This window comes from Nannospalax galili, unplaced genomic scaffold (assembly GCF_000622305.1).
Source record: "Nannospalax galili isolate Female #2095 unplaced genomic scaffold, S.galili_v1.0 scaffold284, whole genome shotgun sequence".
NCBI lineage: Eukaryota > Metazoa > Chordata > Mammalia > Rodentia > Spalacidae > Nannospalax > Nannospalax galili.
The window spans coordinates 515,397-531,002 of NW_008354281.1; the positions used below are offsets into that span (position 1 = coordinate 515,397).

At 35.8% G+C, this 15,606-nt stretch overlaps 1 protein-coding gene across 1 annotated transcript in view; it reads right to left on the reverse strand.

Annotated features, from left to right (window-relative positions):
• Pkhd1l1 (PKHD1 like 1) overlaps nt 1-15,606 on the reverse strand; it is a 171,424-nt gene that overhangs the window by 40,140 nt on the left and 115,678 nt on the right. Inside the window, exons 49-56 of the mRNA XM_017802801.2 lie at nt 13,824-14,853; nt 11,878-12,069; nt 8,841-8,992; nt 6,597-6,756; nt 5,940-6,111; nt 2,589-2,677; nt 1,947-2,095; nt 213-342 (exon numbers count right to left, since the gene is read on the reverse strand). Coding sequence (XP_017658290.1) covers nt 213-342; nt 1,947-2,095; nt 2,589-2,677; nt 5,940-6,111; nt 6,597-6,756; nt 8,841-8,992; nt 11,878-12,069; nt 13,824-14,853 — 2,074 coding nt within the window. The remainder of the gene's footprint in view (nt 1-212; nt 343-1,946; nt 2,096-2,588; nt 2,678-5,939; nt 6,112-6,596; nt 6,757-8,840; nt 8,993-11,877; nt 12,070-13,823; nt 14,854-15,606) is intronic.

Consider the following 15,606-nt stretch of genomic DNA (forward strand, 5'->3'; position numbering starts at 1 on the left):
TTTGAAATATATAAATCTGTATCAGTTTCTAGTATGTAGTGTAACATAATTTAATTTAAAAATATCTGCTACTTGTATGATTCTTTAGTATAACCAAATATCTATAAAAGTTTGGGACTCCATACTATAATGAGCTAAGTAAGTTAGTACTGTATAATTTGAAATAGACTGTCAAAACAGATGTGATACTTTTGATATTTGAAGACACATACCTAAGACCTTTGCCCCTTGATTTGGTCCTTCTGGAAGAGGCCATTCTGGGGTAGAATGATTTCCTCTAAGTATGATCTGTAATTCTCCTTTAAAAGGGTTATCTTCCCAGCCACCAATTAATCTACCTCCCTGAAGTAAAACAGAAAATTGTTAACACTTAAAAAAATGGGCAGAAAAAAATTTCACTCATATAAAGGGAAAAGGGAATTAAGAAGTCACTGGATCCTTATTATATAAGTCTTTCAACTGGAAGTGACTTTAACCCATTTGCCTTAGGATAATCTACATGCTTTTTCCAAAGTCAGTCAAATCTGCTTACTGTCAGAGTTGGACCCAAAATTAGATCTCCTAAGACCTAAACTAGCTGTGTTTGAGGAGATCACACTGCATGTTCTTCTATCTACACTAACGATTTATGAATTTTTATTGCTAATACTGATGACTATCATTAGATACTTGCTGACTATAGGTCAAGCTAAAGTGAGACTTCATATACACTAATTATGTAGTTGTCCTTCATACTAAATTAAGGCTACATCTAAATTCTTATTTCATAGGTGATAAAACTGACACTGCAATAAAAGAGTTCAAATAAATTACCTGAGGTTACCCAACTAATAAAGAGTGAAGTAAGGATTTAGTTGTAGCTTTAATTTACCTTAAAGCCCATATATTGGACCAAAATATTGCACTCTTTAAAGCACCAAACACAGTTTCTTCACTTTATCTGTTTATAAGGAAAAGCTACTAAATGCTTTTTGATAGACTACTTTAATGAATTCTTTGAGAATTCGATACAGTGTATTTTGATCCTATTCATTCTCCATTCCTCCACCAGCTCCTCCTAGATCCATGCCCCTCCTCACCCCTGGCAATTTCATGTCCTTTTTATTTTTTAATAACCCACCGGGTCTAGTTTGTACTGCCCATATAGTCATGGGGATCAGACATTTGGCCAAGAATTTGGGAGCTCAGGCCCCAGGGGAGAACCCACTATCATTATTTTGCTGAATGGACATAGTACCAAACTGTCCTCTAAATTTGTATCTCCATACCCATAGATTAGCGAAGGTCATCAGACAACTTTCTTTGGGTAATAAATACTTTTTTAAAAAAGTCCTTAATAGATTTTTGTCTAACTATTCTTTTCGTAAATAATAATAAAGGGTGATAGAACAACTAAACTGATTTTGTTATTACATGTTCAAGGCCACCTGAGGTTCATGAAAGAATGGGGTGACTGTTCCAAACAATTAAAGCATTTTATTAGTCCACTTTTGCTTTTATATTTTTTCTATATCCATCTGTTTTTAAGAAATACTGTGTTTATTTCTTTTAAAATGTTTTAAAATTTTCTCCCCAGAACTCCTAAGGATTTGGTGTTTGTTTGTACAAGCTCACTGTTTAGCTTTACCTAATAATAATATGAATATTTTAAGTAGAAAACCTTATACTCAAGAGTATCTTGATAATTTTTTCATAATTCAAAGAACAGAAATATACTGGATGTAACTGACACATGCAACTGACCCTTGCATTTTCTAGACTAGAGCAGATAGATAGGCAGGTAGATAAGTGATGATAGATAGATGATAGATAGATAATAAATAGATGATAGATAGATGATAGATAGATAGATAGATAGATGATCTCTTGTTACAATTTCCATAAATCTTCAAGGCAGGAATTGATTAATAAGATTAATGAAATAAAGTATAAGACCTCATTCTTACCTGCACTGATATATAGGTAGCATTCAAAACAACTCTTCTGTGAGAAGACTCTCCATCTCCCACCTCAGATTTATCTTCCAGCTCTAGAACTCCCCAAATAATGAGCCTTTCCATTGGAGGCATATCTGTGTCAGCTACAATCCACGTTCCTGTAAAACAGTAAGAAATATAACGTGATCCATAGACTGCAGCCAAATGCAAAACACTGACAGGCTTTCCAGAGGGTCTTGTTTTTGAAATTTGTGATTCTTTTCCACACAATGATTCCTGTCTCTTCTAGAAAATATGCTGTTGTGTTTTTGCTGTTGTTCACTTGTTTTGAAAAAGTATTGCTATTTTTCTAAAGTTTTTCTTGAACTTCTGGCCTGAAGAGTACTCCTTCCTGTATCTTTTGAGTAGCTGGGAAAACAGGCACATAGCACAGCACTAAGTCAATGTTATCATTAAATAGCTTTAATTCCATGTAAAATTAGAAAGATAACACTTCATATTTAGGACAGTACTAGAACCCATTTCTTCATGGTTGCTCTTTCCAAGGTGTAATGTTTAAAGGCAGAAACATAACTATTGAGGAATCCATTATGTCACATATTAATGTTACCCAAATATGGGCATTTTACCTATTTATATTTTTATGTTTACCTTCAGGAATGACCACATTTGCTCCTGGGTGAGGTACAGTATAATTGTTTTCTCTAGATGATTGCCAAAAAGAGTCATTTGACCATAAACTGAAAGGAAAGTAAATACATCCATTAATCATCATCTCTGTATATTTAAAGAGCACCTCCTTAGCATTATACTAGGTGTTTTTTTTGGGGGGGGGGGAAGTGGAAGCATGTGAATTTGGTAGTTTATAATCCCATGAACCAGACAAATTAATATAAACAATTAGCAGTATTAATGAACATACACAAACTACATATGTTGTTTTTTTCTATTGAATAAAACTCCTCTTTACAATTTAAATTGCTGCCTCCAACTAAATCCTTATTGTGATACATGTTAATTTCACCATAATGTGAATTCTATTTCTTTATAAGATTTGACCTGGTAGAAAATTGAAAGCAATGCATTCATTGTCTATTTAAAGACCTCTGGCACATGGAGCTATTTCATAGGGAAAGCACTGGAAGACAGAGTTGGATAGATTCTGTGAAGGAGAGAACATGAAGAATGATCTCTGGATTCCCAGGGATAAATTAATTGATGAGGTTATGCCCTGGACAGTGGCAGGATGGGAAGATGGGGTCATAGGCCTGTTGCCAGAATGAAGTTTATTACATTGAAATAAGCATGAAAGTGCACAGGAAAGAAGCAGTTTTGCCCTATCATTATGGCTTCTTGGAAGTATCTGTTAATGCAAATTATTATAAAGGATATGATCATGAAGTGGATGATAATCAGATTTTTCTGATCCAGTAAAAACTTTAAAGACTCTGTGATACTAATTCTGGAATCTTACAAAAGAATAGCACATAGTTTGTTTGTTTTAAAAGTGTATTTTAACTACATAATTGTATTGGTAAATTATATTGCTAAATAATCTGTTGATAAAATCCCTCTATAAACATAACCTCAATGAATTTTAAAATAGTAATGAGTTGTTTAGACTAAAATTAATTATTTATTAATCTGAAACCATTTTAATTCAGAGTTGTAGCTACCTAAGTAAGCATTCTTATCAGCACTACACACATGAAATAATGGATTTTATTTAATTTTTCTTCATGATAACTAACGATTTTCCTCTTGTCCCTTGTTATACCCTGCTCTCTACCAATAAAAGTAAGTCATGCTGGTCAGGGTAAGTTTATGCATCTTCCTTTTCTCCACTTTCCTTTGTAGGACACACCAAAGATAATCCTCCTGAAATGTAATTTGGCATGTGTGACTTCTCTTTTCAGTGTGATCCACAAGTTTCCCTTTTGTCTATCTACAGCCCCATGATATCAGTGTTTGGTCTACTTGTACCAGTCCCAGTACTGTCTCCAAAGGACTACCCTTTTTTCACTAAGCCCAGCCTCGATGAGTTTCTCTTGGGGCTTAGACATGATGCACTTTAAAAAATAGTTTATTCTTTTTATTATATGTGTCTGAGTGTATTGCCTGCATGTATGTAAGTGTACCCGTGTTGTGCAATGCCCACGGAGGTCAGAAAAGGGCGTAGGATCCCCTGGAACTGGATTTAGAAATGATTGTTAGCAGTCATGTGGTGCTGGGATTCAAACCCAGGTCCTCTGCAAGAGCAGTCAATACTCTTAATGGCTGATCCACCTCTCCAGCTCCCATATGAACTTTTTCTTACAAGAGGACCTCTGCACAGGTCATTCTCTGGCTCTTGAATACTCATCTCCCACCCTACACACGGCAAGCTCTTCCTCATCCTTTGACCTGTGTCTTATATGTCCATTTCTTTGACAGGTACCACCCTCCCCAGAGGCAGTCTCTGCTATGTAGTTATTTGTCCTAGTCATTTTACAACACTGATAACAATGTACACTCATGCACTTTTCTTTCATTTTAAAAATAATTTATTTTTATGTGTGTGTGTGTGTGTGTGTGTGTGTGTGTGTGTGTGTCTGACCTATGTGTGGGTGCCTGCAGAGACCAGAATAAGGTGTTCAATCCCCTGGACCTGGAGTTACACATAGTTCTGAGCCACCCAATATGAGTGCTGGGAACCAAACTTGGGTCCTATAGGAAAGCAGTAGATGCTGTTAACAACTGAGTCATCTTGATAGTCCCACACTTTTCTATTCACTTATTTATTTATATATTTGCTTGTTCTGTTGTCTGTCTCTTTGGATAGAATGTGAGCATAACAAGGCCAGAGGTTGTGCTAGAATCCCCAGTGACTGACAAAGAACAGGTATTTTTAACAGTTGAATGAAATATAAATAATTTGGATTATTATCATTTTGTATAGTAACCATTGAAATATCTATAAATTTCACAATGCAATTCACTAATAAATATTGCTGAGTTGTGTTTGATGCACAGTAGTGGGTTAAGTACCTACTAAATGTTAGGGTTTTTTTTTAAATCATAAACATCATCTTTTATTTTTATTATTCGTCAGTCACCAGTTCAAATACACACTAAATCAAGATTAAGCCTTTAAGAGTGTTTGGAAGTAGTACTGAAATTTACTTAAGAGAGTAATCATGGAAACTAATTAAATAATAATACAAGACACAAAGTGATGTTTCATATGGTAAACAAAGGTAAAGAGCTATGCTGTATAAGCTTAAAAGACAGAGAAAAATTTTAACCAGAAGAATCCAAGTTTACTTGAGATAAAATATTGGAAAGTTGTGTTATGAATTTGATATGATAGCCAGAGAAATCCATACCACCTACTAAGACAACTTTTTTATTTTTTTAATTTAATATTATTTATTATTTTTATTTTATGTGTATGAGTGTATTGCCTGAATGTATGTGAGTGCACCCATGTTGTGAAATGCTGTGGAGGTCAGAAGAGGGCTTTGAATACTCCTGGAACTGGAGTTAAGGACAGTTCATAACCACTATGTGGGTGCTGGGAATCAAACCTGGGTCCTCTGCAAGAGTAGTCAGTGCTCTTAACCACTGAGCCATCTCTCCAGCCCCTAAGATAACTTTTTATTAATGAGGAAACTTAGTTTCTGGTGCTGAACTGGGCATGCCAATGTGAGTTCTATGAACCCAGGAAACTCAATTATGTTACTGGGCCTCAGCTTTCTGACCTATATAATAAGGGAGCTGGGGCAGGTCTAATCATTAAAATTAGCATCCTAGAAGTGTAAGACTACCATAAACTTTCACACCCAATTCTTATGAGACTTTTCTATTTTCTCACGGAGACTGTATTATAAAGCAAAGTGTAGATGAATTTTGTGAACCAAAAGGCACTGCCAGAAGAAAGCATTATCATCTTGCACAGAAGAAATTTATGAGAAAGATGCTGTAAGAGGTATCTATGGTATTATCTGAAGGAGGCCTACATACATGTAAGCAGCTGGTCGCCTCCTGGGAATCGGTTTTCTTGATGTGGGATGTACAGGAAAGCAATCCTGGAGAGTACAACAGTAAGCCTGGAAGTTAATAACCACATCTTTCACATCAGGATCTAGGGCCCCAGATATGGGCTGGCTATCATGAAGGTCACTTCTTCCTGACACTGGAAGTAAAGTAAATGTGGTTCAAATTAACATGATGATTCAAGTACTTAAATGTAGATAAAGTCATAGCATTTTGGAAAAATCATCTAGACAGAAATAGGGACTATATATTGAGAAATCCCCACAAGATTGATTATTAAGAAGCAGATAGCCCAAATACCTTGACAAAAATGTAATTAAATGATGAAAATAGGAATGAGATATACGCCAGCTGCCATTATAGTTATTCCCTCTAATTCTGTGAAATAAAATTATCAGGACTATATGTAATTTCTATTAATGTTATCTTCAAAAATAAAACAAGTCTTAATTAAGCTCAAGGCCTTTTCTAGCATAAATTTAAGGTCCAATTTTTTATTCAACAAATACTCATTAAATTCTGATAATACAGGACACTGTATAACTTACTTGTCTAATAGGAAGATTTTCTTGTCCTTAGAAAATCATTAGAAAAAGTAATCCCTTCTGCCTAGTGAATACATACCCAAGTAGTAGAGAGTGCTAGTGTTGGCTTCCAGATGCCAGTCTCCATTCTTGCTAGTGTTCCAGTTCAATGGATTTGAGGAACCATTCCTCATATCAATAACATTAAACATATCAGGATTTTGAGTAAAGTTGTGTGATATAATTACATAGTCTTCTTCCTAAAACGTTTGAAGAAAAATTTGTCTTGATTTGTATGTGAATTTACTGCATGTTAAGCATTAATTTTAATGTTCTATAATTAGTGTATAGAATATGTACAAGGAAAGTTTGGTTCCAGTTTATCTTCCACTTTGCATTTATGTTTTAACATTTTACACTTGTGAGCCATTAAGGTAATAAAAGGATCTCCCTCTCTTATACATGAAATATTTTAAACAATGTTAAATAGAGTTTATGGACCACACAAACACATAAGCTGAAGAAAATGTATAAGAGCAAACCACCCAAATCAGGATTCTGGCTGCAGTTACCTAAGACTGGAGATCTGAGATCAGGGTAAATGAAACAAGGCTTCATATTTATCTATAAAACTTTTATTTCTTTCAAAGATAAAAAATATTCACAGACAATTAGGTAGAGCTAGGTGGTGGCTGTATTACATTGCATTTTATAAATGATTTTCTTTATTTACTTCATGATACAAATAAGGGTGTAACCAATGCCTGGAGTATTATAAACACTCAATAAACATACATTATTACCAATGACCAAGGCAGAAACATAGCATTGTGTGAATATGGCAGGAAGATTGCTTGCTTATGATTTATATGAGGCTAAAGCTTACTTCTTGAATTTAGAGTGATGGGTCATGAAGGGTACATAAGACTTTAATCAGTCAATTTGTGAGCTAAGGACATTCTGGCTTTAATAATGAGTGAGTAAAGGCCTAGGGAGATGGCTCAGAAGATAGGAGTGCTGGCTGCAGAAGCATGGGAACTTGAGTTCAAATTACTTCACCCAAGCAAAAGGCCAGTATGACCCATGTATGGTGGTTTGAATGAGAATGTTCTTCATTAGTATTTGACCATTTTGTCCCCAGTTAGTGGCAATGTTTTGGGAGGTCTTATAAAGTGTGCCCTTATTGTTGGAATCACTTTACTGTGGATGGGCTGAGAGAGTTCTTAAGCCTTTCCTGATCTCCAGTCACTCTTTGCTTCCTGTGCCTCCTTGAAGATGTGAGGGCTCAGCTTCTGCTCCTACTCCAGCCACCTCTGCCACCATGCCTCCCTGCCATGATGGACTCTTGCCCCTTCAGAACCTTAAGCTAAATAAATTCTTCCTTTTATAAGTTCCCTTGGTCATGGTGTTTTATCACAGCAACACAAAAGCAGCTAAGATAAAAATATTGTGCTGAATAGCTTTAGTTGTCAACTTGACACATATGGGTAAAGGGTTTGGTCTCAGTTCAGGAATTTTCTCCATTGGACTGGCCTAGGGCCTTGTCTGTGGGGCATTTACTTGATTTTTGAGTGATGTGGGAGGGCCCAGCTCACTGTGAGTGTACCACCTCTGGGAAGGTAGGCCTGTATTGTACAAGAAAGGTTGAGCACCACTGGCCAGGGGAGCAATTCAGTAAGCAGCATTCCTCCATGTATGGCCTGTGTTTTCAGCTCCTGCCTCCAGGTTCCTGCCCTGAGTTCCCACTTTGGACTCCCTCAGTGATAAACTGTGACCTGGGAGATGTAAGCCAAATAAATCCTTTCCACCCAAGTGGCTATTTGTTAGAGTGTTTAGTTGCAGCAATTGAAAAGAAACTAGAACGTCATGGTACCCATGACCCAGTGCTACAGAGGGGAGAGACGGGAGGACTTCTGGGGTTTACTGGCCTTTAGCCTGGCCCCAGGTTTAGTGAGATAGCCTGTCTCAAGGGAATAAGGTGGAGAGCACTCAAGAAGGACACAGGTGTGCACATACACATACACATACACACACACACACACACACACACACACACACTATATATATATATATACTACACACACACACAGACACACTCACACACTCAAAAGAAAAAAATGGATATGTAAAGACAAGAATGTGCACTGCTCTTTTATACTTCGTATGTTTATACTTCATAGCTTTTTTTTTTCACCTTAAATCCATAGAATGTTGATGTGTAGGATACCACACACACACAGACACACTCACACACTCAAAAGAAAAAAATGGATATGTAAAGACAAGAATGTGCACTGCTCTTTTATACTTCGTATGTTTATACTTCATAGCTTTTTTTTTTCACCTTAAATCCATAGAATGTTGATGTGTAGGATACGTTGGTTAAGTGATCCACATCTTTAAAATACCAGTTAATGTGATTTGCATTTGGAATCAGAGCCATCCATCCAGACATATGAGTCAGCCGTTTCTTCTGAAAGGGAACAATGCTAGTACCTAGAGGACATAAAACAGGCAAGTAACAGTACTCTCCACTTCTATGAAATTCCTTCTTTTTTGAGCATATGAAAAGTGTACAATAGTGGTTTAGTCCATGGGAGTCTCTAAGGAGGCATTTCATCATGTTCACAATGCTTTTAACTGAAAGCCTCAAATGTTTAATGTTACATTTAACTGGACCAAAAATGCCTCCTTACTTAGCATTTTAAATCAGAGATTTTATTCCTCATAGAAACACATAATTAAAACAGGTGACAATTACAAATATGAATACAAAAAGTATTAAATGTATAAGTAAAAGTTAAAATCATTGAACTAGACATAATTTCACTTCCAATCAAGAATATATTCTTCAGAATCCTTGGTTTTAAGAGTTCATAAATATGTTATGATTCTTTATTTGTATCATTTCTTGGTTCACCTCCAACTCACAGAGATCTGACTGCTTCTGCCTCCTGAGTGCTGGGATTAAAATCTTGTACCACCATGCTTGGCCCCTTCTATTTCTTCTTAGTATTTGTTATCGAAGGAAAAATATTTTCTTGATATCAATAAATAATAGTAAAATATTTTGTTTTAACTATATCTATATCACTCTATATCAAAATAAAATTTTAATTGATATGACCATATATTCTGTAATTTACTTTCCATAAGTGATTTGTACACATTAGCTTAATTTCATGAGGTGTGACCATTAATTATCAGTTGCAAATATGCTACCTGTGATCAATAACCACTACTTGCTTATAACATCATTTGAAATAAAAGAAAAAATCAAAACACAAAAATTATGCAATTTAGGGTACTTGATAACTGCAGCAGAAGATTTGAAAATGTTTCTTAGAATATCAAGAAAATACTTTTGATTAATAACCCCTATTTTTCCTCTCTTTTCTTTCTCTTTTAATCTTTAAATGGGTTTGCACAAAAATAATGACAGCCTAAAAATTTAGGAGGAAGATTATAAAATAAACAATTTTATTTGTAAATAAGGCAGGCAAAATTTCAAAAGTTCCAATACCAAGCAGAAACAAATTCATTAAGCTCATGAGTTAGTTTTAGAAGGGCCCTGAGCAGTTGCATTAAAAGCTCATATTGCCTGAAAGATGCCTAGCCCTAAGTGACACATCTGCAGTGGAACCTCTATACCTAAGGCTCCTGGACCTCAACAGAATAGAGGGTAGAGAGTATGCTAATGCATCCCACAACTCTCATCATCAAAGCTTCCTCATACAACAAAGTGTGACGCATACAGAAGACCACAACTGGTCAAGTTTTAAAGAATAGAAGATAGCAGAGTGTGTGTCCCTGGATAGGACTCCTCTATTAAACCTCACCCACCCACAGCTCAGGGATCATTGTGGAAGGGGGGCGGATAAGAGTCAGAAAAAAATTAAAGGCTCGTATTGCCCAAATCACAGAAAATATGAGTAGAACTGTGATGGTTTGAGTTGTTGTACACAGAGATTTACTTCCCTCTCCTCCTTGAGAGCAAAGTGGAATTCCCAGCTTTGTTCATGTTGACTGACTTCTTTGGGCCAATGGAGTCTCCGAGAACTGACACTAGCAGAAGCTTGCAAAGAGCTTTCTTACCCAGGCACAGCCTCTTAAGCTTCCAACATAACCCAAGAGCTTCACTTCATTTCTGTGTCATGAGCTCCAGATAAAAGACACCTGGAGTAACCTCAACCTCCGGGAAGGAATGTGGTACAAATATTTCGTTGAGAAAATATTTGCTTTAGCTATGCTTTGACTATTTTGCACAATCTTTAGTCAATCAGAACAGTGTATGGAAAAGTTCATTCATTATAGACAAACGTTAACTTGTATAGACCACACATGGCTTATAATGGCTGAAAATTAATATTATAATGGTACATCATAATAATGATAAAATTATCACCAATTGCTTATGTGAGCTATTCATGACATTGTTATAAAACAGACTTTGTGTTAAGGTGAGTTTTCCTAGCTAGAGGCTAATGTAAGTGCCTGGACATGTTTAAAGTAGGCTAGACTAAGCTGTCCTGTTAAGTATTTTAGATGTATTAAATGAGTTTTCAGCTTACATTTTCACATTGTAACAGGCATACAACTCCATTGTAAGTCAAGGAACACCAGTAATTTCTAAATAGTTGGATAAATTGATAGGTACACTAATAAAAGTTAGATATGCAGATTTGAGGCCCCAGGGATAGGTCAAAATAAACCTTTCTTTATATAAGTTGATTATCTCAAGGTTTTTGTTATAGTAATGGAAAGCTGACTAACAGACTAATAGCTAAAAGTAATCTTAAATTTATGAAGGGGGCATAGATATTAATATATCAATCTAAGATTTGTAGCATATGAGAATCAGGCTTACTACCACATCCCAATTTAACTTTCTTTTTATTGAAAAATAAATGCCAAATTAAATCATGAATAATGGCAGTAAATTAACACAACCTAGTTAAGTGATGGTGGCAAGCATATGTGATATTCCAGGTGTAGTATCATTACTGCCACAAATCAACAATCTTCAACACCTGGAATGTAGCTACCAATCAAGTAAATGTTTCCCAATCCATCTCATTCAGTGAGCCTTCAGTGATAGGAACAGTGTTATATTTTACTGTCTTGTCCCAAGCATTTTGCTAACTTTCCTGCTCTGTCAAAATATGTCTTAAGGTTCCTCAGCCAACAGAAATGATGCTTGTTCATGCATTTGTTTAATTTCCCTCAAGTACTCACTTGAGTATCTTGTTTCTACCTGGAATATGGCTGCTTTAAATACGCTGCTTGTAATGTTCAAAACATCAAGTATTAATCTAAGAAGATGGTGATAAATTTTAGGAAAACATTTAAATTAATAGTTTAGAGTATTTTTATTCACTTACCAAAAGAGTCTGAGAGAATTACATCTTTTTCAAGTAGAGATACAGGAGAAGGCTTGTTGAATGCTAAACGATGGAAACTGACTGAGGCATCACAGACAGACCCTGGAAAACCAACGCTCCACTCAGCCTCTTGAGTGCAATGTGATGGGTCTAGTAACGAACTGTGTGGAATGACAGTGTGTCCTTTGTGCCCTGGGAAAAGAACACAAGCAGCATGATTTCTATTTTACATAAGAAAAGCAATAAAACTGTCCTATGCTGATAGGTTCTATGATCATAGTTTTACTAACAAAATGTAGAAACATTGTTAGATGTTTTTGTTTGCAAGGGACAAGGATGCCTCATACAAGGTTTTGTAGTGGACTTTTCACTCAGGGGCTCAACACAACATATGTGAAACAGAGGACCTCAAACATCCATGAGAATCATGGTAAGAGATGGGAAGTGGGACAAGGAACTTAGTTAAGGATGCATAGAAGGATTCAAATCTGAGCAGTTTGATCATAGGGCATATGCTTTTAACCAAAGGACTGCAACCTAACATTTAAGATCTATGCTGAAGTAAAAGAAACAATAAAAGTTACACAAAATTTCACATAATTAGAAGCATTTAAATATTTTCCCAACTAAAAGCCATAATTAGAATAGGAGAGAGAAGTCATCAACTGTAATTGAGAACTCAGATCATCTGAATATTGAGAATAGTATTTGCCTTTAAGTATTTCAGAATTCAGCCATTAGTATCTCTAGGTTTATCTGACAGTTGGTTCTTTAAAAAGTGTTATTGAGTAATATGTCTACACATTTTCTATTCTTTTTAAACAAGTCTTTCATTAGCAATTTATAAACACACTAAAATGTGACATATCCTGTTTTTTTAAAAAAATTTATTGAATTTTTGTGCATTTCATCCAAAAAAAAGTTCCTGGGACCCTATTCATATGAGCCTACAGCAATGGTGTTAGCATGCACATGACATATCCTGGTTTCTTTTTTTTAAAAAAAAATGTTTTATTTATTAGCCAGGTGTGGTAATGCACACCTTTAATTCCAGCAGGTGGATCTCTGTGAGTTTAAGGCCAGCCTGGTCTACATAGTGAGTTCCAGGCCAGCTGGGGCTACAGTGAGACCATGTTTCAAAAAGACCAAAAAAATTTATTTATTATTATTATTTTGTGTGTCTGAGTGTATTGCCCGTACCATGTTGTGCAATGCCCACAAAGTCAGAAGAGGGGATTGGATTCCCCTGGAACTGGAGTTACAGACAGTTGTTAGTCATGTGAGTGCTGGAAACCGAACCCCAGTCTTCTGCAAGAGCAGCTGGTGCTCTTAACCATTGAGCCATTTCTCCAGCCCCATATCCTGATTTTAAAATAATAAAAATTACCCTATGATGTATATTGAATTTTTTCTAGATTTAAAGTTAGAACTTAAATTAGAAAAAAATTTCTATCAGGCTTGCCATCTACTTCTCTTTAAAAGCTTTCTAGCAAAGATAATCATGTAGACTATCTACATGATTTAAATACAGACGGAATCAATAAACATTTGCATGACTGGCCCCAGAACTCAAGAGTATTAGAAGATCTGTCTTATCTCACTGATTAGATGAAGGCAGAAGGGCAGAGCTCTGAGAATGAAATGGCTTTCTTTTGTGACCAGTGCTTCCATTAATATTGCTTAAAAATTACTGTTAAGTCAAAATCCAATTGCAAATACAAAAGAAAAAGGATATATTTGAATGTTGCCTCTAGCAGTTAGAAGCTCTTTCAGAAAATAATGTCTCATTCATGCCTGGTGCTTTCCTTTAATTTTTAGGTCAGCAATAAAGTTTTTCGTGGGTAACAATCTATGACCCTGATGAATCAGGCCTAACCAATCAACTTGGTGTGAAGCTAAATGTATTTTTGTTACATTTTTTATTACAGATTGAACAATAACATTACCTGTAAGTGAACCATCAACATCAATCAGCACTGCTTCATGTTCCCATCGAAAGCCAGCCTTGTTTGGTGTGTGAAAATACCAGATGTCAACAAATTTTGTACTCCAGCCTCCACATCTGTCATTACAAACTCCACTGATAGATGTTACTCCCAGAGCCACACAGTCATGACGGTCAAAATTCATAAAGTATACAGATGATACAGTCAAGCCTTGACTAAATGGGAGAACCAGGCCTTTTGAGGTGCAAAATTCAGATCCCATTCCAAGTTCATCGAGATGACCAACAATTTTGGCATTTTTAATCACTGCTCCATTGGTTTCACCCCATCCTCCAATATAAGGAGCCAGGATCCTCTTGGTCTCAATTCCAGCCTCATAGTTATTCACCATCACAAAGTTATGGAACTGTAGGGCCCCTCCATTGACCCATTCAGCTCCTTTTTGGCAGTTCCACACAATAAGCGAATCAAATACTGCAGGTGTTGGCACTGTAGACGTACAGGATCCTGTTTGCATGGGGAAATATTCTTCAAAAATCCACAATCCAAACCATCCTTGAGAATGAACAGTATTATTAAAAAATTCTCCAAGAGAAATTCTTTTTTGGCAAATGTTTCTGTCATAGGATGGTCCATCAGGGTGGTCATTCATTCTGTACCAAAAGCCAAAGTGAGTGCCACCAGCAGCTGCATTGTGTCGTATGGTGTTGTTGGGATTGGTTACCCAAAATGCAGCTGGGGTCACATCATCATTCAACAGACTAGTACTTTGCTGTACAAAGACTGCCAAGTTATATTGTAGAATGTTGCCATGCTCAATGCCATCTTCTATGAAAAACGCTCCTCCCCTGATATCATATATAACATTCCTCTCAACTAGAAGATGATGGGTATTGTGGATAGTAACAGCTCTGTTGTAGGCCTGATGAATTGCACAGCCCCTTACATAAGATTTGAACTGTAAATCTCCGAGTAGATGCCAGTGTATTGGATATCGTCCCAACCGGAAAGCCTGGCCAGCATGAAACACCTGTCAGGCCAGAAATTACAACTGTTCAATAATCTACATCTACTCAGATCCTCCTTGATCATATTTCCTTATTTCAAAGTGATTTCTAATTTTACATTCACATATGAATATATTTACATTTGTATCCTCATAGTATTCATGTTTATCATTTGGAAATGGTATTTTAACTTCAATACAATGCTTTATACATGCATTAAAGACAATTCTCATTAAGAAATGAGTGAATTAGTGGATGGAATAAATGAATAAACAAATACTTTGTTCACCATATCACCTATGCCCAAACCTTTCACTCTTCTTTTTTTTTATCTCTTGTCTACTATCAAATTTTTCTATTCAACAAAATATAATTTTACTCCTAGAATTTCAGGAAATAAGAGTCCATAAAAGTCATTTTCTTTTCTTTTACTTTGATTCTTATGTAATAAGGAACACTTGAATGTTTTCCATGTGCCAGGCACTGTGCTGTTTTTATGTGCAAATTCACAGTCTTAATCATAGAAGGTCATCAGTGATCACTAACTTCACCTTATACATGAAGAAATTGTAACTTAGACTGGGTATCTTGTTCACACTCACAAAAAGCATGTCAGTCCAAGATGCTCTAGATTATAGGTTGGATGCTGTTACTAACCACTCTGCTTGGTGTTCTTTCAAGTCTATGATCTAATAATCTCATATACAGATGCTGATATGTATGGTTGTGTGTGTAGTTAATATAATGCAGTTTGGTAACGAAAGAAAATATTAGAA